The 22181-nt window shown below is 38.2% G+C and overlaps 1 protein-coding gene across 1 annotated transcript in view; it reads left to right on the top strand.

Moving 5' to 3' along the window:
* SPAG17 (sperm associated antigen 17) overlaps positions 1–22181 on the top strand; it is a 199027-nt gene that overhangs the window by 78877 nt on the left and 97969 nt on the right. Inside the window, exons 7-15 of the mRNA XM_055312171.1 lie at positions 1768–1949; positions 5078–5239; positions 6421–6493; positions 6901–7013; positions 11445–11582; positions 11670–11783; positions 12374–12524; positions 15544–15771; positions 15865–16083. Of these exons, the coding sequence (XP_055168146.1) occupies positions 1768–1949; positions 5078–5239; positions 6421–6493; positions 6901–7013; positions 11445–11582; positions 11670–11783; positions 12374–12524; positions 15544–15771; positions 15865–16083 (1380 nt within the window). The remainder of the gene's footprint in view (positions 1–1767; positions 1950–5077; positions 5240–6420; positions 6494–6900; positions 7014–11444; positions 11583–11669; positions 11784–12373; positions 12525–15543; positions 15772–15864; positions 16084–22181) is intronic.

The following is a 22181-nucleotide window of genomic DNA, read 5'->3' as shown; positions in this document are numbered from 1 at the left end:
GGGCACTCTTTAGACCAGGAAGCTGTGGGGTAAAGTCCCATCCACACTATCATTCAGTCATTTGGGGCCACAGGGTCTTCATCTTAAGGGAATTGTGCTGGGATGCCACTGTGGGAAGGGAACTGAAAGCTACTATATATTTTAGGTAATAGGACAGGGATTTGGTGTGAGCCTGTGTGACCTGGAAGTCCCAAGATTTTCTGCCATATGTTGTTGTTTTTATTGTTATTTATTAATAATATCATTTGCAGCATTTTGTAATCTACACAACCACATCTCAATTTCTAGAACACTGCATTTTAAAAATTTGCTGTTCCAAATAGAAATTACTACCACTGATGATAATTAAAGCTATCATTTATTGGGACTGAGCTCACTGCTAAGGGTTTTAAGTGCATTAATTTATGTACTTCCCACAACCAGCCTCCAAAGTATGCTTTATTACAATCCCCAACTCACGATGGTTAGACTTAGGTTTTCAACTTTATGATGGTGTGAAAGAGATACGCATGCAAATAGAAACCGTACTTCAAAGTTGGAATTTTGATTTTTTTTTTTTCTGGACCAGCAACATGCTGTATGATCCTCACTTGTGACTCTGGGTGGTGACAGCTCCCAGTCACCCGTGTGATCACAAGGGAAAACTGACAACATTCTGTACCCACACAGCATTTTTGTCTCTCACTTTTTGTACAGTATTCAATAAATTACATGAGATATGCAACACTTTATTATAAAATAGGCTTTGTGTTAAATGATTTTGCCCAACTGCAGGCTAAGATGAATGTTCTGAGCACATTTAAGATAGGGTAGGCTAAGGCACAATGCTCAGTAGGCTAGGTGTATTATATGCACTTTCAAATGTTCAATTTACAATGTTTATTGGGATATAACCCCATCCCCATTGTAAGTCGAGCAAGATCTGTTTTTCCATTTTACCAAAAGGACTCTTAGCCTAGAGGCAGCTATTAAGTAAAAGAGTTGAGATTCAAACCCAGCTGCTCCTGACTATCTCAAAGGATAGATGTAACATTAAAAATAACTTATTATTGAAGCCTGTGAGAACATATTCCATAAGTGCATAATCTCTCTGTAAAAACGATTGAGTAATATAGAAATAAAATCACCAAAAAGTACAATTTATAATAGAATCATGAGATCTTAGTAGCAGAACCAATTTAGGTATAGGTATAATAACACATAAATATTTTAGGCGAAATTTTGTGTGTAACTCTATGGGAACCTGTCGTTATTTTATAGTCAGAGCATAAGTGCCCAGGGAAGCCTGTAGCTAGTTGAATGTGACCAAAGTTAACTGAAGCATCTCATTGATCCCGTCGTTTTTTAGCCATGTAGCAAGAAGAATTGGAATAACAGCATGTCTAACCAGTTATGAAACCAGCACAATGAGATGGTCAAAAAGTGATTTGGCAGAAACACTGCTCCCACAGAGATGCAATCTAAGGGTGATGGAAATATCAAACATATTTAGCTCCTCTAATGTGTGACCTTATCATAATGCTTCTGGGCCTCAAGTGTAAAATGAAGGGGAAGGACAAGCTCATGTTTAACATAAATTTTAAGTAAAATCCCCTGGTTTCATAATTGTATAATCAAGTTCAAAATCTTCTCAAAATTATATTTCTTTATCTGCCTTTTCTGCTACCGCATAGACATCTTGCAATGTGTATAACTCACTGTGTCCACTTAAAGTGGGAAGAAATTCAACATTCTCATTCTGTTGTATTAAAATGTTGCTATAATTAGACATAGAGGCCGAGAAACTGAAGAAAGAGAATGCCATAAGAGAACTTGAAATTTTCTGGAAGTATCTGGAACCAATCCTGAATAATGAGAAACCTGAAACAAATCTCTTTGATGTTGCTCAACTTGAATACATGGTCAAGGCAGATAACTTTCCTTCTGACTGGGCAGACAGCGAGATGATGGTTAGTACATGAATTTGTGAGAGTGCCTGGTTTGGACATGTGGTAATGTGGTTCCATTTATCATATTCATTTATTCTACAGACATTAAGCACTGACTATGTACATAGCTTTGTGCTAAACTCCTTTGTCTTCAAGACAGTGATAACACTGAATGCCCAGTGATGGTTATAACCTGGTTCTTTAGCTTTTAGTGTATGAATTAATGGCAAAGAATAAGAGGGAGATGGAGATGAAGGATGGTAATTCTTTTATTTGGTGGCATGTGGCTTTGATTCATACTTCAACCATGTTCTTGGCAGTAGAGTCTTGATATTAATAATAATTACATGTTAATTGCAAAAATAGTAAATTTTTACAGTTTTTCAAATTACATTGTCTTTATTTTTTAAATATATCAGCCCAACACATTGTTTTTCTAGGTTCTTAATTGTATTGCTAAAATTGCATTTTTAATATAATATATTTGGCCTGAAAAAAAATATATTTGGCCTGCAAAGTCTATCTAATAGGTGACTTGGCCCCACCCCAACAATTAACAGGCGTTTTCTGAGAGCATTTACCGGTCCTTGCTATTAAGGATCTTACACAAAGCCATGACCAAAACCATGGAACAGAGGAGCAGTGTCCAAGGTGCTATACACTTACGTGCTCAGTGATGTGAAACACACTCTAAATATCCTATTAACTCAGAAAAAGAAGAAATAGGATGCATTGAAAAGTAATAGCAAATGCTTGATCCACAAGGGTGTTTTTTAAAAGAAGGTTGAGTGACTACTTCTCATGGATGTTGTGGAAGATATCCAGGCATCCCTGTTACACAAAACTTCCCAGGTCTCTTTCTGGTTGACCCCCCAGTTCCAACAAACAGAGGCCCAGGAGTTGGAGCATGAGCATTTCTCGCTATGAGAGTCCCTCATTGTATTACCCTGAGGTGGATGCATACATGGTGAAGTAAGTAAAACTCTGAGGAGGGGGAGACCCCGATTTGAACCTTGAAGGATGGACAGGATTTGAATAAGTAACAATATACAGATCAGTTTGAGTTATTAAGACTGTCAACACAAAGAATTAGATGTCACTATGTAGAAATAGAACACTGAAGCCTGATACCTTGCCAAAAGTAAGTATAAATATTAGCCTGGACCTCTACATGGAAAAGAAGCTGAACATAAAGATGCTGTGGCTGAAGGCAGAGCTTCTTCTAAGCAAAACTGGTTACTCCAATCTCCCTTGGCTTGACCTTTTTGTACCCCCTCATCTAGATACCTTCATCTTTCCTGCTTTGTCTTTCACTCTTCTGCCTCCTAAGCCTGAGCTCAGAAAAGAATGCACCACCCTCTGCTCTTTACTGTTTCATGTCACACCATCTCAAGAATCTTCATACATTTTGGTTCAATAGGGCACAGGAGATAGATCACAGCCATACAATGCCTGAGCCATAATTCAGAGGAATCCATAAAAAGAGTATTCTAAGGCAGCCTCAAACGAGTACCTTTTGCTCTAGCTCTAGCTAGAAATATCAGTTATGGTAGAACGTTCCTGACCTCAGAACTAGAAAGTTAACATCGAGGATGTCTATTTGGGCCATGAAAGTAATGGTCAGGAATGAAAACATTCAGTCATCTAGGGAGCCACTTATGGCTGTCCTGCCTAGCTGGACCCACTGATCTCCTATCAATCAATTTGCAAGTATTTATTGAATATTTTCTTCATGCCAGAGCTGTGGTCTGGGTCCAACTGCAGTATTTTTTTTTTTTTAGAGCCCAGGCATGCCTCTATAAGGTATGATTTGTGAGTGAACAACCCAACATTGAGGCTGATGGGGAAAGAGAGCCTTGAAAACAGTTCAGTAATGGAACTGGGTTCAAAAAGAAAGGCCATGGGGCTTAATATTGAAGAACAAGGTTCACATTAAAATTTGGATCACTGGAGAAACATGAAAGTAATAAATCTACTTCTTGTAGAAATCGACTGAATACATCATGTGCATACATGATGTCACATACTCAGCTATATATGTAAGTTGGTAATGGCCTCACATTCAAAGCAGAAGCCAGCCAAAGAATCTTCTTCTTTTCTGGAGGAAGGAAAGCATTAGTACCTTTGTCTGCAAACAAGCAGGCTATATTTCTGCTGAACCAAGGTAACGAAAGCTTTACATCAAATAAATGCCCATCAAGAAGTGCTAACTGCTCATGTAAGACATCTGCAACATCTCAAGTTAAGACCTTGGTTGCTGAAATAATTTTCTGGCTTTTAGCATGTGATTTGCTGTTGGATTTAAAAATGAATAAACTGGTTAAGCTAAGGGATCAGAAGGGGCAGAAGTCCTACCATATTTCTTACAAATACAAACAAAAATGTGTTTCTGTGCCAGAATTTGGGTGAAGACTAGCAAGTTGGAGCTTAACTGAGGAATACTCAGTCATAGAGTAGGCAAGTAAAGCCCAGCCTGGCAGCTATGCCTGGAAGATGGGCAGAGCCTGGCATCTCCCTGGACACCAGCCAGACTGTGATTCACTGCCCCCTACTCCCCCCATTACCCCCCACCCCCGCAAGAAGCTATCTTATCCTAACTTCTTCAGATCTAAGATGAGCTCACTCCACCCTTCTTTGCCTTCAGGCAGGCTGACCTAGTGATAACAGTACTCTTCCAGTTCTGGAAATAAAAGGTAATTGGGGTATCTGATCTACAATTTTCTTGAGAGATAACAAAACTTGTGGGTATTAGATAGACAAGCAGAAAACTATTTCATAGGGGTTTTTTCCTCTGAAGGTAGCACAGAAGAGATATTGAAATGACCTAATATATTGTTTTAGAAATTGGGACATCAGAATATATATATATAATTTCACGTTGCTGAAATTAATGAACAAGGTGTTTTTCACTTAGTTGAAGCATTAGATTCTCACAGTATTAGTCAGCCATATGGCCCTCCAAGGGGAAGAATCTGCGTTGTGGTGAACAAGATGGACAAGAAGGGTTTAACAAATGAAGACTCACTCACCATGACTGGAGTTCAGTGGTTTGGGGAGATGCTTGGTTTAGTCACTAAGAGAGAAACCATACATCTGATTCCAACAATATAAAACTAATAACTAACTGTCATTAATGCTCTCACATGTAGCTGGAGTTGGGTACTGACATTTTTGAAAATATTGCCTGTTTGATGTATGACACCCTGGATTGGAAGAGACAGCACCAGCACTATCTGGAAAGCATGCAGCTTATCAATATCCCACAAGTGGTTAATGAGAAACCTATCTTGGAAGCCACGTCAATTACTGAGGTAGGCATGTTCTGGAATGTCTTTAGTTGGCTAAACAATAAACTGAACAGATTAATTTTCGTATTTGTCAAACACAGGGAGGAAAATTTTCATAAACACTTGTTGGAAGTAAATACTGCCTGCAGGGATTTAAGCGGTGAGGGTGGGAACAAGGAGAAGGCCCCCCCAGACACAGCATTAAAGGGCACCTAGGTGATCAGGGCTTTGTGAAGCTCCCTAACTACTTGCCACATTCAGAGTTGATGATGATAGAAGCCACTTTCAGCCCCTCGCACAATAAATAACACCTAGAACAAAGAGGCCATTGATAAATGAATCATGCTGTCTCTTTAGCAGCTACTGTGTGCTAGCCCTGGGCAAGGTGTTGGCAATAACGAACAAGACTCATCCTCTGTCCCCCTCATTGAGGTTAACTTTTAAAAAGGATGGCAGTCATGTTAACAGTGGTTTCAACATAGCATGATGAGTGCTGGGAGAACAGTCAGCTCAGGCTGCAGTAGAAATGCTAACCATGGCACCTAACCTGATCTGGAAAGGAACAGCGAGGGAGAGGGAGGAGTCAGGAAAGCCTCACACTGCGGGGTAAATGATGTGGTGAAGGCTATGTATGAATTGCCTACAAGGAAATCCCAGTGGAGGAAGGGACAGAGAATAGGGCCTTTTTTGCCCTATTCTCAATAAAGGGGCAAAGACATGGAGTCAAAGGAAAGAAGTATTAAGGCACAAGCCAGGACTACCAGGTAGGTCTGTGCTCCTAGGTAGTACGTGCAAAATGAAGAACACCACCACGAACACCCACTGGAGCATGGAGACAGATGTCCTTTGGTGCTGACTTAAAGGGTCTGGGTTGTATCCTGAAGGTGATGGAGAAGTTCTGAAGGACTCTAAGAGGGGGAATGGTTTGATTCTGAGTCACCCAGGGACCAGTGCCTCATCTCCCCATGCCTTTCCTGACTATTGCTAAATGGGCTCTGTTAGGAAAAACTTCTGAAAAGTGTCCATACCCATGAACTTCTTCCCTTCCTCAGATCCTAATATTAGCCAATGATTTTTTGTGGTGTGAACATAACCATACAATCTCAGAATCCCGTCAGACCCCATCATACCTGCATCCGATGAAAGCATCTCTCAGCTGAAATCTCAGTCAAAAATTTCTCTTTTTGAAATTTTTCTACTTATAGGCTCCACAACCTGTTGCTCCAATACTTGGCAAGAAGAAAGCACAGAATGAGGAATCACAAGCCCCAACATCAGGCATGTATGAAACCTGAAGACCAACACCGTAAGCTGGTGCTTTAAGGAATACGGACTATCCTCCATATTGCCTTCAGACATCCCTCCACCTACACATTCTGCTTTTATTAGTGCACAGTGACAGTTTAAATTTATGGATAAAATTTTGATGGAAGAAATGGAGAACACGTCTTTTTTTCTTAAAGATTTTATTTATTTATTTGAGAGAGAGAGAGAGAGCATGAGTGGGGGGAGGGCAGAGGGAGGGGGAGAAGTAGACTTCCAACTGCAGCCAGGAGCCCGACATGAGGCTTGATCCCAGGACCCCAAGATCATGAGCCGAAGGCAGATGCTCAACGGACTGAGCCATCCAGGAGCCCCTGGAGAATACATCTTAATTGAACAGTGATATATTGCATGTTTTACAGCAGCCTTTGTCTTCACAACTGAAGTAGACATGAGGTATTACAATGACTTGCTGAATCCAATTCCAGAAGAATTCATCTCTGTGCCTCTGATACTGCATTGTATACTGGAACAGGTAGGTGGATACACTCCCAGACTTTTTCCCCAGGTGGGTAACCTTGAGTCAGTCATGTTATCTCTCTTTGCTTTTCGTATTAACTATTTTAAACTACACACATAATACCTGAGTGTATTCTCCTTCACAAAGATTATAGAACACTTCAGATAAAAGCAAAGTTTATTTTGATCATCTGCTTTAGTGCCTTTTCTTTTGCTATGCTCTGGAACAATTTATCTAACGTTCCCTGACGTTTCAGTAGACATATCCTTTCAACTATCTGTGTTTGGTGTCATTTTAATGGACAAGAAAGAGGAGATAGGCAGGTGGATAGGTGGTTAATGGTTTTTAACTTCAAAACTTCTTCTATACTTGTAGGTTTAATCAGATTTTTCTCTTTTTGAAGCCAAGTATAGTTAGTTGCTAGTATTTTTTTAAGTAATCATGCCCATTGTATTTGCTTTCAATATCACATAAAGTTCTTTATTCACTTTATATGCATTTTTAAAATTTCCTTGGCATCTCCTTATGCTCCTTTTCTATGACAGATGCTATTTATTTCTCCTCTCTCTTCTTAAAGAAATCTTATTTATTTATTTATTTATTTGAGAGAGAGAGAATGAGTAATGGAGAGGGGCAAAGGGAGAGAGAGAGAGAAGCAGACTCCCTGCTGAGCAGGAAGCCCCACATGGGGCTCCATCCCAGGATCTGGAGATCATGACCTGGGCCAAAGGCTGACACCTAACTGACTGAGCCACGCAGGTGCCCCTCCCCTCTCTTTTCTTGATCATAGTTGTCAATAGTGTATCTATCGTATTGCTCTTTTCAAAGACTTAGCATTTTCCTTCATTGATCAACTCCTTTCTACTTTTTGTTTAATTTCTTCATTTCTCTTTATTATTTCTTTCTTTCTGATTTCTTTGAGTTTATTCTGCATTTCATTTGAATTGAAAAGTCACTTTATTTTCAGGCTTTTTGCATTTCTTAAGTCTATACATTTCTTTTTGAGTATTTCTTTGGCTGCATCCTGATGTTTTCAATCTATTCAATTCTGAATCTTTTATTTTAATTTCTGTTGTTTATTGTGAATTCCTAATTGTATTGCATTATGGTCAGTAAACATGGTTTGCATGTTAAAGAATGTTTTTAAATTTCCTGAGCTCCCTGTGTGACATGAGGTACGTGGTCAATTCTTGTGAGTCTCCTTAATGTATTTGAAAAGAGTTGTTCTAAATTAACTCATTTAATCCTTATAACAACCCTATGAAGAGAAATTATTTTTGTTCCTCATTTTACAGATAAGGAAACTGAGGCATAGAAAGGTTAAGTAATTTGTCCAAGTAGTAAGTGTCAGAAACTGCTTTTGAACCTAATCAGTCTGAGTAGAAAAAGTATTTTGACAGTGTTGCGTTGTTGTCTTCTTTCTTCTAATGTTGCCGAGAAATCTCATGCCAATCTAATATTTTTTCTTTGTAGATAATCTGTTTTCTCTCTCTGGAAGCTATTAGAGTTTTCTCTTTGTAATTCATAAAACAAGGCTGTGTCCAGGGGCAGCTTTTTTGTTTCATCATTGTCATTAGCAATCTAAAGGTTATAATCTGGTTTCTGATTACATTCTGAATAAAATCAAAATTCCTTACACTGGAAGACCCTAAAAATATGGGTCTGAGCTGATCTGGTCTCATCTTCTGCCTCTCTCTCTCTCTCTTTCTCTCTCTCTCTCTCTCTCTCTCTCTCTCACACACACACACACACACACACACAAACACTCTTATTACTCATCATCTATATAGGCTTTCTAGGTTTTCCTCAACTGCATTGCTAAATTACACTATAGCTTTTTACTCCAATTTATTTTCCCATAAAGTTTTGCATCCACATGTCTGCCTGGTGAATACTGCTTGCTATTCAGTGCCCCATGGAATTGGCATTCCTTAGCCTTACTCTCATCTCACCTGATCCAAAGGAAACAGCTGACAACACAGAGTGCTCTTTTAAAAAAAAAAAAAAGATTTTAATTATTTATTGATGAGACACACACAGAGAGAGGCAGAGACACAAGCAGAGGGAGAAGCAGGCTCCTCGCAGGGAACCTGATATGGGACCCGATCCCAGGACCCCGTGATCACGCCCTGAGCAGAAGGCAGATGCTCAACTGCTGAGCCACTCAGGCATCCCAAGAGTGCTCTTTATCACTCACTTTGTTTTAGCTTCTTATGAACAACTGCTCTTCTTAAAAAAACTTATTTGTTTTCTGTCTTAACTTCTCTCTCTCACTAGAACATATGCTCCATGTAAGCCGGGACTTAATCTAATCTTGTTTACCACTGTATGCCCAACACACTATGACCACACCTAACCCACAGTAGATACTGAATTTGTATTTGCTGGATTAAATATATCCTCAAATATTATTTTTTTCTATTGATTTATCCTTTTATTAGATGGATGTTGGAACTTCTGGCTTTCCTTCCATGTCTTTGACATTTTCTATCAGTTAGATCTTTTTTGGGAATTCCAGCATAACTCCCAAATAATTCATTCTTCAGTGGAGTCCAATCTGCTTTTGAAGTTTTTTTTCTCAACAATAGATGTATTTAATTTATAAATTCTCCAATCTCTTTTTAGAACTGTCTTCGTCCTTATTGCTGGGAAGTAACACATTCTTTTTTCTCTCTGAATATTTAAATGTTCATTTAAAGTCCTGTTCAGACTCTACATCTCTTTCATCTCCAGTACACATGTTTATGTCTGTTGACTGCTTTAGTTTTCTAACCAATTAGATAAGCACACTCACAGTTGCTTTTCATTACTCCATAAGGTTTCTGGAAGACCAGTAGTTTTATTACATCAATACATTTGTAAAAGCTGGAAAGCCCTATAGAGCTTGCAGTATCATCATTTTATTTATCTTTCTTATTTTATTCAATTCAATTCAAAGCAACATTTATTAACCACCTGCTATATTAGGCACCAGCTGACAACCTCAGTTCCTGACACATAGAAGGCAACCAATAATAGATACATTTTTGATTGAAAAAAAAAAGTTTGGGGATCCCTGGGTGGCTGAGCGGTTTAGCGCCTGCCTTTGGCCCAGGGCACGATCCTGGAGTCCCAGGATCGAGTTCCAGGATCGAGTCCCACGTCGGGCTCCTGGTATGGAGCCTGCTTCTCCCTCCTCCTGTGTCTCTGCCTCTCTCTCTCTCTCTCTCTGTGTGTGTGTGTCTATCATAAATAAATAAATAAATCTTTAAAAAAAAGTTTAATAATGGGATGAAAAAATTGAAGTATAAGAGGAATGGGATAGGATTTTCTAAGGCAGGATATTAGAGTTTAACATTTCAGAGGCAGAACAGTTCTGAGTGATCTTTAGTGATTAGAATGGGTTCAAGAGATGATCGAATATAGAGAATGGAGATATGAATGGCTCTTTTGAAAGTAAAGAGTTGACAAAAGGTGAAGGATGGGAGACTATTTTGTTATCCATCCAGAACAGTGGTTTTCAACAGTAGCTGATTTTCCCCCCAGGGGACATTTGGCAATGTCAGGATATTTTTGGCTGTCACAATTGGAGAGGTGATACTGGCATTAAGTGGATAGAGACTGGGAATACTGCCAGTCTCCATTGCATAGAACAGAACTCATGACAAATAACTGTCTAATTCAGAATGTCTTAAGTTCCAAGGTTGAGAAACCCTGTAAAAGGATGTGAAATCACAGAGGATGATTACAAGATTTAAGGTGAAGAGAAAGCTATACATTATGTGCCTACCTTGATTACATTTCAACTTTTTTTATTTACCATATACAATTGAACAGCCATTTAATCTTTCTAGACCTCAGTTTCCCCATATAAAGGAGACTATTACTCCTTACTGATCTCACCTTATCACTCTCTTGAAGAGAAAGAATGAGAACTTGACCTCACCCTAGTTCCTCCCACTCAGCAGCCATCAGCTGGCACCAGTCACTAACTTCACTCACTCTAGCTCTTCCTCCATAAAATTAAGATAATATCTACTCCACAATGTTGCTGTGCTGCTTAAATGAGATAATGTATGAGAAGATGCTCCATGGAGTGTTGGGCATATGTAGGCATTCAATAAATACTGAATCCAAAGGTATGAGTTGTTTCAAGTGCTTTAAGAGAAAGAACAAATCATTAAGGAAAAAATTACTTATATTGTTATTTTGATGTCCTCCATCGTAAATTTTCCTGTTTACCATTTGTGTTTTATGCTACCTATTCTAATGCATACATTAAAATTATATCTACTTTAATGCCTGGTTATAAACATTTCCTCTTTTATTTCTGTAATCACAGTCACTTTGTGTAATCACTGTATGTTATTGCTAGAAACTACCTTGTCTTTACTAAGAACAATGGAAATACGTATCAGTAGAGAGCTGACCATCAAACTGACTCCTCCCACCTGTTTGTTTGAACAGGTTGTGGCAACTGAAGAAGACCTTGTCCCGCCTAGACTGGTACAGCCGCCCCCCAGAGCAGATGGGTTGGACCACAGAATCGCAGCTCACATTGTGTCCATCCTGCCTTCTCTCTGTCTCACAGAGAGGGAGAAAAAGGTCAGAAGGCATGAGATACCAAAGAGCTTGCATGCTTTGAAAAAGTATGGATTCTCTTTTTAAGTCACTTTATTTCAATTTGAACAGAATCTCCATGAAATATTCTTATGTGAAGAAGAAAACGAAAGCAAGGCAGTGCCCAAAGGCCCTCTCCTACTGGACTATCATGATGCACATGCCCACAAGAAGTATGCTCTAAAGGTAATAATAATCGGGTTACCCGAGGAGACGTGATGCAAGAAAGCTTGTTTGTAATTATTCAGTTGGAGAAATTGCGGTTAGATAGTTTTACCAGTGGGATTAAAAGTAATATTCAAAAGAGACACCTGCTTGCCAAGTGAGACCTTAGGAAATAGAGGTTCATACGGGAGCAAAGAAAACTTCTCTAATTCTGTAAGTCTAGGTAACCATTGCACTGAAAATGAGTACACCAAATTTGCATTAAGACCTTCAAGTTATTTGCCTTAAATACCTTACCAGTGTGAAAAGCTAGCTAGTGGAAGCCAGAGAGGAACCTCAGAAGGGAGAGATGAATATAGGTGAGACTTTGGCAGTTTATCACGGCGAATGAAGAATCCATCGTTTCTGTGCGCCAGGAACCTCTGGCAAAGTGAGAACGAGCTTTTTTGACCTTTAGCAAAATACCAACAGTTTGTCTTCCCCAATTACCATTGATTTCCCCTGTTTCCAAATAATGAGAGGGAAGGGTATCAGGTTTTGCCTTCTCCATATGCATAAGGCACCTGACAGCTTATCCAAATGTCTTCTGTCATGTTGCTCTTTTTCATCAGAACCAAAAGAATTTTGACCCAGTTCAAATTGAGCAGGAGATGCAGTCCAAGTTGCCACTGTGGGAATTCCTTAAATTCCCCCTGCCCCCGCCATGGAACAGCACTAAACGTCTAGCTGCAATCCATGAGCTCATGCACTTCTGTACAAATGGTGAGTACATTCTCTGTCTTAGCTTAAACTCATTCGTTTATGGTCATATGTGCTTCTTAAGATTACACTCCTATTAGCAAAAATGTTTTGATTATTGAAAGACCTTTCAGAGGCTGAGGTGGGTATTTTGATCCTCTTACCTCGAATAATGTCATTAGCAATGGTACGATGGCTCTGGTGCGTAACATTCTTCAATTTGATGCACTGGCTTTTCTTTCCACCGCGTTTCCACGACAAGAATAATCTGTTTCTTCCTTCCTTCTCCTCACTCTCCACCCCACATCCACTCCCTGACATCATTGCGGGAGACATGGTGATCCGTATCCCAGGTGAGAACACAGAGAGCCCCTGGCCGTGCGGTGCCCAGTGTGTTGATTCAAGCTCACCTCCTCCCACAGGAGGAGGGGCCATTTATGTTCTTTGAGCACTGAGGAAAGAGAGGTAATTCTGAGAATCTAAAATCAGCTTCTCCTTGTAGAGTTTACTGGGATTTTTAGATACAGTCATTTCCTTAAAGAACTTTATTTCCAGGGGCGCTTGGGTGGCTCAGTCCGTTAAGCGTCTGACTTGGGCTCAGGTCATGATCCCAGGGTCCTGGGATGGAGCCCTACCTGGAGCTCCCTGCTCAGTGGAGAATCTGCTTCTCCCTCTCCCTCTGCCCCTTCCCCCACTCATGCCCCTTCTTTGTCTCTCTCTCAAATTAATTAATTAATTAATTAATTAATTAATTTTAAAAAAACTTAATTTTCACTTGAGACAATCAGCAGATACATTCCTACTTATGAGAAGGAATATGGAATTGCATAGACATCTTTATTCGACAAGAAAGCATTTGCCCTAGAAAATAGGAAAACACCTCATTTCATTTTTCACCCTAAGTGAATCATGAAATATTTTCTTCTTGATTTCTTCTTTGATTTTTAAGTAGGCATAATGATAAAGAAAACAACAAAATCTTTTGAATACTATCGTACCATCACCTCATGGAAAAGCAGGGTAGAGCCTACCGGCCTGGGTATGTGGCAACTGTTGTTTACATAACAGCTCTGTGTCTGATGTTCCTGAGAATGTCTGTCCTTTGTCTGCATCCTGCCACACACCACCTCTCTTGCCTGTGGTACGACTCCATGCTCTTCCACCTCGTCCTACACACAGAATGGGATTCTTATTTCTGTTGCTACTGTTGCAGTGTCACATATCCCGCTTACGTGTCTGTCCCAAACCCTTGCTCCTCCTCCTCTCTCCTTCTCTCTATCAGCACTTCATACTTAACAGATCCAAAACCAAACTCCTGACTCCCCATACAGTCCTCCGTATGTCAGTAAATGGCAACTGTTTTCTTCCAAAATCTTAGAGTCATCCCTGATTCCTCTTGGTTTCTTATGTCCTACAACCAATCCCCCTACATCCTCATTGCCATGCCAGCCTAGTCCATCATCACCTCTCACTTGGATTATTTCAATAGCTTTCCAGTTGGGCCAGAGGCTTTCACCCTTTTATCTCGTCTTTTCTTCATGCAATAACCAGAGCCATACTTCCATAAGAGGGATCCATGTACCCTCTTAACTCAGAATTCTTTAGTGGCCACCATGACACTCAAAGTATGATTTATTCTGTTCTGCCACCCACCTTCTGAGCTCATCACCTGTCAAGCTCTCATTGTTCCACTCCACTCAATCTACATTGGCCTCGTTATGATTCCTTGACCATGTTGGTCAATCCCTTGCCTCAGGATCTTTGCACTTGCTATTTCTCCTGCTTCCATCCCTTTTCCCGATATTCATAGGACTTGCTCTCCCACTTCCTTCACATTTTTGCTTAATTGTTTAGAGGGTTTTTCTCTGACTACTATATATATATATATATATATATATATATATATATATATATATATAAAGTCTCCCTAACTGCTATCACTTTTTGCCCCTTCATCTGGCTTTATCCTTCTTACCACCTCTGATATGGTATACACTTATTTGTTTACTCTGTTTCCAACCACCAGAATGGATACTCTGTAAAATCAGATCACCACTTAGTTTACTGCTGTGTTCCCAGCTTTTACTATGTAATCCTTGACAACTAATATGTGCTCAAAAGATGTTTGCAAAATGAATGAATGAGCAAACTTTCCTTAATTCTGTAGCTTTTACCTGTTCCCTGTCTCTCTTTAGAATTTCCTCATTTTTTTTCTAAAGAATCATCCCTGTGTCCTCATTTCTATTGGAGAAAAACTGGAGTTTACCCCAGAATTATTGCTCTACCACAATCATTTTACTTTTCCTCATTGAAATCTCATGATTATTTGGTAATATTTACCTTCCACCCCTCTACTCTGAACTGCTAAAGTGCAAGAACCTAACCTTTTCTTTGAATCTCAGGGATCCATAACAAAGCCTAATACACAGAAAACAAAAATGAGTGAGCAAGCAAGTGAGAGAGGGAGTGGGTGAAGGGTTGAATAAATGCTGTAAGACCAAAAACGCACAAATGAATAGGGCCAATTGAAAGCTGATAACCTTTGAAGAGCAATTATGCAAAGTACTATACCAGTTCAAGTGGGTGAAAAGAGGTCTTTTCTGAGCTCTAGGGGGTAGTAATAGATACTGAATATAACAGTGTATGTTAGACGCAAGTGAGTAATTTTTTTTATTCAAATTATAACAGTAGCAAAGATGCTTTTGCTTAAAAATGATAAGTTTAAAACATATTCAACTGATATGGTACCCTGGAGAGTCCATGTAAATTAATATTAATACACCTACTACTGATTAAGGTATGAAGCAATTTGTGAGCATTATCTTGATTGATTATATCGTGATTGAGCAGCTTTCTTATTATTAGGTACTTTCTATATTTGTTGCAGAATTGTGGAACCCATGTTTAAAGTCAGGTCAACATCCATCATGATGTAAATCCCTTGTCATTGCAGTCGACAGATCCCCCTGGCCACCTCTCTCTCAGCCCTGTGCCATGTGGTAGTAAGAGCATTCCTAGCAACACAGTTCTTGCTTTCTTACAGAAGTCTTGAGCTGGAATGAAGTAGAACGAGCCTTCAAAGTGTTTACTTTTGAAAGCATGAAACTCTCTGAGGTTAATGAAGAAGGAAAGCTAATACCTTCTGAGATGATGTATGGAACAGATTCTGAGATGTTCAACATACCATGGGACAACCCTGCCAGATTTGCTAAACAGATAAGGCAGCAATACATCATGAAAATGAGCACCGAAGAGGCCAAATGCCAAACAGGTACACTACTTGGAGGAAACCAAAGGATTTCTTATTTTATGATTGTTGATTTTTCTAGCATTGTACCTAATGGATTCTCTTTAAACTGACTAGATACTGAAACCAAAGACAGAATTTTATTTGTGGATCACAATTGGTCAACACCTATGCAAGAGAATGAAATCAGTAAGGAACCTTATGATGCTCATCAGTCTGATTCCAATAATAGGAAGCATTCTGACCCAAACAGTAAGGAACTCTTAGACCCTGACGACGTAGAGCTGTCAGTGCAGAAGACCAGCTTGAAGACTCAGGTCCAGTCTGGGCCTTCAGGTGAGTGTGTGTGTGTGTGTGTGTGTGTGTGTGTGTGTGTGTGTGTGTTGACACTATTATACAATGATTAACTCCAAAAATGATTCAAGAAATATTATCTAAATTTAAATGTCTCCTTATTTCAATTAAAAGACTGTTTAATATCTAAGTTAAAATTAAACTTTGCTCTTGAGTATTATTATTATTGATTTTTAAAATATCCTAAGGCCTGTTAGTCCACTCTTATCTCAGTAAATATAGTGAGGTCCACATAATTAAAACTTTCCTCATTAGCATTTCATAGGGTTATTGTGATTATATGAAAAAGTTATTAAAAATTGCCTGCAATTAGTGAACTACCCACTACAGAGTTGAGTACAAAATCATTGCTCAGTGAAGAACAATGATTCCCTTTCTCTCTTCCTTAAGACTCAAATAATGACTCTTACTCTAGAATATACCATCATAAATATTGTTATATTAGGAGATATATATGCATAGGAGACTGCTAGGCTAAACTTATTGAGCTATCTCATGCATAGATGTCAAATTAATTACCTAAAATGCAGCTGTTCATTTCCTGCTTTCAACCGTCAATGTCTCCCTACTAACTGAACCCAATTCTTTGGTCTGCTTGCTGTACATGCTTCTCTAGTAGTACCAAATTTCTTTCCCACAACTTTCCACTTTTTCCCTTTTGATCACTCATCCTGGCTCTAGCCAAAAAGAATTAGGCTCTATTTCTTTTACACAGCCTGCTGCTTTCAATTGCTGTGTCTGAGTTCTCTTTTTGATTACAACTAGACTTCAGTGACACTTCCATGAAGCTTTGTTAGATGTGTCCATCTTCAAATGGCTCCCTTAGCATTCCCATGGTCATAATTCATCTGTGTTTCCTTTATGGCATTAGTTATCATTTCCTACTACTTATTACAGTTATTCATATACTTATATTAAGTTTCCATAGTACTATAGCTTCTTAGAGGTCACAGGTATGCTTACCTTAAAAATATTAACTATATACTAGCACAAAACAAGTCTCAGCAAATTTTCACAGGATCAAAATTACAGAATGTATTTTCATACCACAGTAAAATTGTGGTGGACATTAGTTACAAAAACTAATGAGAAAATGCCCAAATTTTTTTTAATTCTTTTTTTTTAATTTTTTTATTTTTATTTTTTTTTAAATTTATCTACGATAGTCACAGAGAGAGAGAGAGAGAGAGAGAGAGAGAGAGAGAGAGGCAGAGACACAGGCAGAGGGAGAAGCAGGCTCCATGCACCGGGAGCCCGACGTGGGATTCGATCCCGGGTCTCCAGGATCGCGCCCTGAGCCAAAGGCAGGCGCCAAACTGCTGCGCCACCCAGGGATCCTGCCCAAATTTTTAAAAAGAAAAAATCACAATAGAAATTAGGAAATATTCAAGTTGAATGGCAAGGAAAACACTAAATATCAAAATTTCTACAATGCAACTAAAGCAAGGGATACTCACAAAGAAGCTCACAGCTTTAAATGAATACATTTAAAAAAAGAAAACTAAAAATTAATTAGCTAAACATCAACCTTAAGTTGTTAGTAAAGATGAACAAAATAAGGGTGCCTGAATGGTTCAGTCCGTTAGGCATCTGCCTTCCGCTCAGATCATGATCTCTGAGTCCTGAGATCCCTCCATTGGCTCCCTGCTCAGCGGGGAGTTTGCCTTTCCCTCTACCTCTGCCCCTCCCTCCACTTGTGCGCTCTCTCAGTCTCCCTCTCTCTCTCTCTCAAATAAATAAATAAAAGCATTAAAAAATAAAGATGAACAAAGTAAATCCAAATAAAGTGAAAGGAAGAAAATAAGAGTAAACTATTGACATAGAAAATATAGATGTAATAAGGAAGAACAAATTCTACAAAAGTCTGGTTCTCTGAAGACTTTTAAAATTTGATAATTCTTTTTAATGAAAGTCTGACTATAAAAATGGGTAGCACAAATACCCATATTAGGAATAAAACCATATCAGGAATAAAAATAGAGGATATGAACAACTTTATTCTGCTAAATCTAAAAATGAAATGAGAAAATTACAGGAAAAGTATATCTTACCAACAGTGACTCAAGAAGAAATAGAAACACGAATAGTGTTGCAATCATTTAAATAAATTAAATCAATAATTAAAGATCCTCCTAAATAGGACACGCCAAACTCAAATGATCTTATTTATTAGTGATACCAAACACTCAAAAAAGAAATAATTCTAGTCTTAAAAATTATTCCCAGAAATAAAAATTGAATATCATCCCTACTCATTTTACAAAGTTAGAATAAACCTTATAATAGAACTGTCAAGGATAGTATGACAAAAGAAAATTATTAATCAAACTCATTCATGCACATATATGCAAAAATCCTGAATAAGTAAACTGATCTAGCAATATACAAAATGATAATAATACATCACAAGTTGTTTTTATAACAAGAATATAGGAAAAATATTGTTAAAATCAATATAATTTATCAATACACTAGTGAGAAAAATGATATAATCATCTCAATGGATGGAGAAAAAGCACTTAAAACTTAGCAATTTGTGAAAAAAAATCTTAGCAAACTAGCAATAGAAGGAAAATTTCTCTACCTTTAAGGTTTATTCTTAAATTACTACAACAAACATTATATATCAAGATGAAAAGTTGAAAGATCTCCCTTGACACCAGGAAGCTACCTACTAAACACTTGTATTCAGTATTACATTGGAGATGCTAGCCAACTCAGTAAGGCAAGAAAAAGAGATAAAAGTGTGAGGTTTGAAAAAGAAGAAACAAATGCTATTATTTGTAAATATTGTGTATGTAGAAAACCTGAAATAATCCAAAAAAAAAATCAGGATTAATATAATAGTTTAAAAAGGAAATCATGGTTATAAAAGGACACACTTAAGATATCTGCAGTGCTGGATCTTTTCTTTCTCATTATCCATTACATTAAGCATTTATGTTCTATGAACTCCTCTGTGTGTTTTATAATCTATAATTTTTTAAAGCATTAGAAAAAGAATAAGTCGTCAGTGCCACAAGAGAACAGATGTTAAATCAGTATTGGCTGGTCATCTTGCTGTTTTCACTTATTTAGATCGACGAAGTAGAATTAGGGAAATCTGCTTGCTTATTAGTAAAGCAGGTAAGTGAGGGCAAGGGAGACAGAGGAGGGAGGGAGATAACATTTATGTAATATTGCCCTGCTATATTCCAAGCATGTTAAGACATTTTACATATATTAACTGGTATTTAATATAAAGCTCAAGTCTGTGAGTAAGAATTATCCCAATTCTAAAGATGAAGAATTGAAGACTCAGAGGGATTAAGTAACTTGTAGGAAATCAGGATTCCAACAGAGAGCTAACTCCAAACCAATGCTCCCTCCACTGTGTCTTGTGGCTTCCTCAGTTCCAGAAACTCCTTATCTGGTGGTTTAGTCATACAGTTTCTTCATGCTGATACTTAACCTGATTTTGTTATCAAATGAGTTGATTCCTTATTTCTCTATTCTAAGTTCCCCTATTAGCCTAGCTCACAAAAATAATTAAGCCAAATAAGTTCACCTGGGATGTTATGGCTTCAGTGCATCCTGTGGGAATCTAAATGTAGGACAAAGAAGTCACTTTGTGTTAATATGGATCCAGAATAAACCAGGAGAGATATAAGGCCTGAGGTTTTTTTCTTTGTGTTTTGTTTTTTTCTTTAGAGCAACTGGTGTATAGTTTTCCTCAGGCAACTTTTGCCACCTGGTGGTCAAACCACATAAATTGGCATTCCAGATCCTGGTAGAAAAGAGATGATTAGAACAACTCTAAATTGTCAAGGCTAAAAATGCTAGTGTATCCTAGAGGCTGAGCAATCCTGAGAAATAAGCTCCCACAACCTGCAAGGGATCCTATGTGGTCTATGTTGATCTATATCAAGAAACTCTTAGAGTTGGACAAGGGAGGATGGCTGAGCCTTGGTGTCTCACTGTGTCTGTTATGTCTAAGGGACTCTGTTGTTGTTGATCTTACATCCTCCTCCCCAACTCTGAATCATATTATTAAAGCAGCCATTTGAAATCATTTTAAACAAAGTAGAAATTGTTCACGTATTTCCTGCACAACCATCTTTGCATCAAATTCATATATATATATATATATATATATATATATATATATATATATATAATGTTCCTGAATGTGAAGGACCGAATATTTGTGCTTTTCTTAACCAAACACTGGATTTCCATCTGAGACTGTTTTTGAAGTTGACAGGGTCTATTGGATATTTATGAAAAACCTGAGAGTTGATAACCGTGAGGCTATAGGTTTAGATGTGCCCTTTATGCTTGTTGGGTGTTTTTTTAATAAAGTAACTGCTTTGCAGAGGGATCTTGTTATCTCTAAAGTAAAACAGATTAGGAAAGCTGTTTTTCAAAGGGATGAGAAAGCATCCATTTCCAGATGTGTCAAAAAACTACTGAATCACACTGTCAAAGGATTATGTGGTTGAAGGCAGAATCAGAAAGAAAGAAAAAAAATGATTTTTACCCTACTATTAAATAAAGAGTTTAGATTGGTTTTAGAATGTCCTTTCCTTTGACAAAATAACTAATGCACAATTTTTTAGAACATATTTTCTGAACTGGAGACTTTTTCTGCTGGATCCTTAGACACAGGAGGGAATATCAAATCTCCCGGAAATCTGGCAGACCACAGAATAGAATAATTTTTATCCCACAGATTTCATATCAGTTGCTTCAAGGACACATGGGACATCATGGTCTATTTAGAGTTATAGTTGGCTTGAGTTTTCTCTTGAGTAGATGTATTTATATAAATACTGAACTGGATTGACTTTATAGTTTTCCTCTAAATCAAAATGGAACATTCACGCCGTCACCTTCACCAGCCCCAGGCAAGATGAAACTAGTAGCGAAAATGCAAGCAGCTATGCTCTGAAAAGAAAGAAAAATATTGGCCTATCCTTGGCAGACACAATTAACTACACCCTCTAGAAATGCATATACGGTTCTCTTTGCCACAGAATGAAGTTGAATCTTATGCTTACCCTAAAATGAGCTTTGTCTTGAATTTCTTCCACAGTTCCTCTCTCTCTCTCTTTCTCTCTCTCTCTCTCTCTCTCTCTCTCTCTCTCGCGCGCTTGCACTTTACATGCAATTCCAGTTTCATTATATGCTGTAGATTTTCCTCATTCGATCAAAACAAATCATACCGAGCCCTTACCACATGCCTGGTGCTCAGGATACAGTTATGGAAAATAAGGTCGGGTTCTTATACTCCAGGAAGTCACATTGAGATGGAGAGAGACATAAACAAATAAATATCACCAGGCCCTAGTAAATGCACTGATTAAAAATAAAACAGGGTAAAAGGCAGAAAGGCCCTTAAGAAGGTGATGTTTAAGCAATGATAAGAATGAAGTCGGTGTTTGAACCAAGTGATTATCTGAAAACAAAGCATGTCAGAAAGAAAGGCCAATGTAAAAACTTTAAGATACAGCAAGCAAGCTTGTGAGTCTAGAGAAGAACGAGCAAAGGAGAATGGAAGAGTTGTGTTTGGAGAGTGAAGGTGGAACCATTTTATATTTGACTATGTAGGAATTAATTTGCTGCTGTTCTAAGGGAGATAAAAGGTCAGGTTGGCTCAGTTGTTCAGTAGCATCACAAACAGTACCACAAGATTCATCACCCACTCCGTTTCTTTGGCCAAACTTGGAATATGAGATGCAGTTTATCCATTTCTAAGTGAGAGTTTCAGAATCACAAGAGCTATAGTTTAATCAGTGAGTATTTGCAACCCGTAAAAGCAAAGGTACATTTTTAGAAGTGAGGGAGATAGTCTGACAGCAGAGTATCTGCTATGATTTAGGAATGTATCATAAGGGGGCTGAGTTCTTTTCAAAGGGTTTAGTTATACTAAACCCTAACTCTTCTAGGTAGACAGTGATTTAGAATTATTGACACAAACACCTTTTTGGAGGCATGAAACATGCCTTTCAGGAATTACCTTTTCAGCACAGAAACATAGATCATATGGGCAGCAAAAAGGCGCAGCACTGACAAAGGCAAGAACAAAGCCCAAACAGAAC

Source organism: Nyctereutes procyonoides, unplaced genomic scaffold, assembly GCF_905146905.1.
Source record: "Nyctereutes procyonoides isolate TBG_1078 unplaced genomic scaffold, NYPRO_anot_genome, whole genome shotgun sequence".
NCBI lineage: Eukaryota > Metazoa > Chordata > Mammalia > Carnivora > Canidae > Nyctereutes > Nyctereutes procyonoides.
The sequence above is the reverse complement of the archived record's forward strand: the minus strand, read 5'-3'. Positions and strand labels throughout refer to the sequence as shown.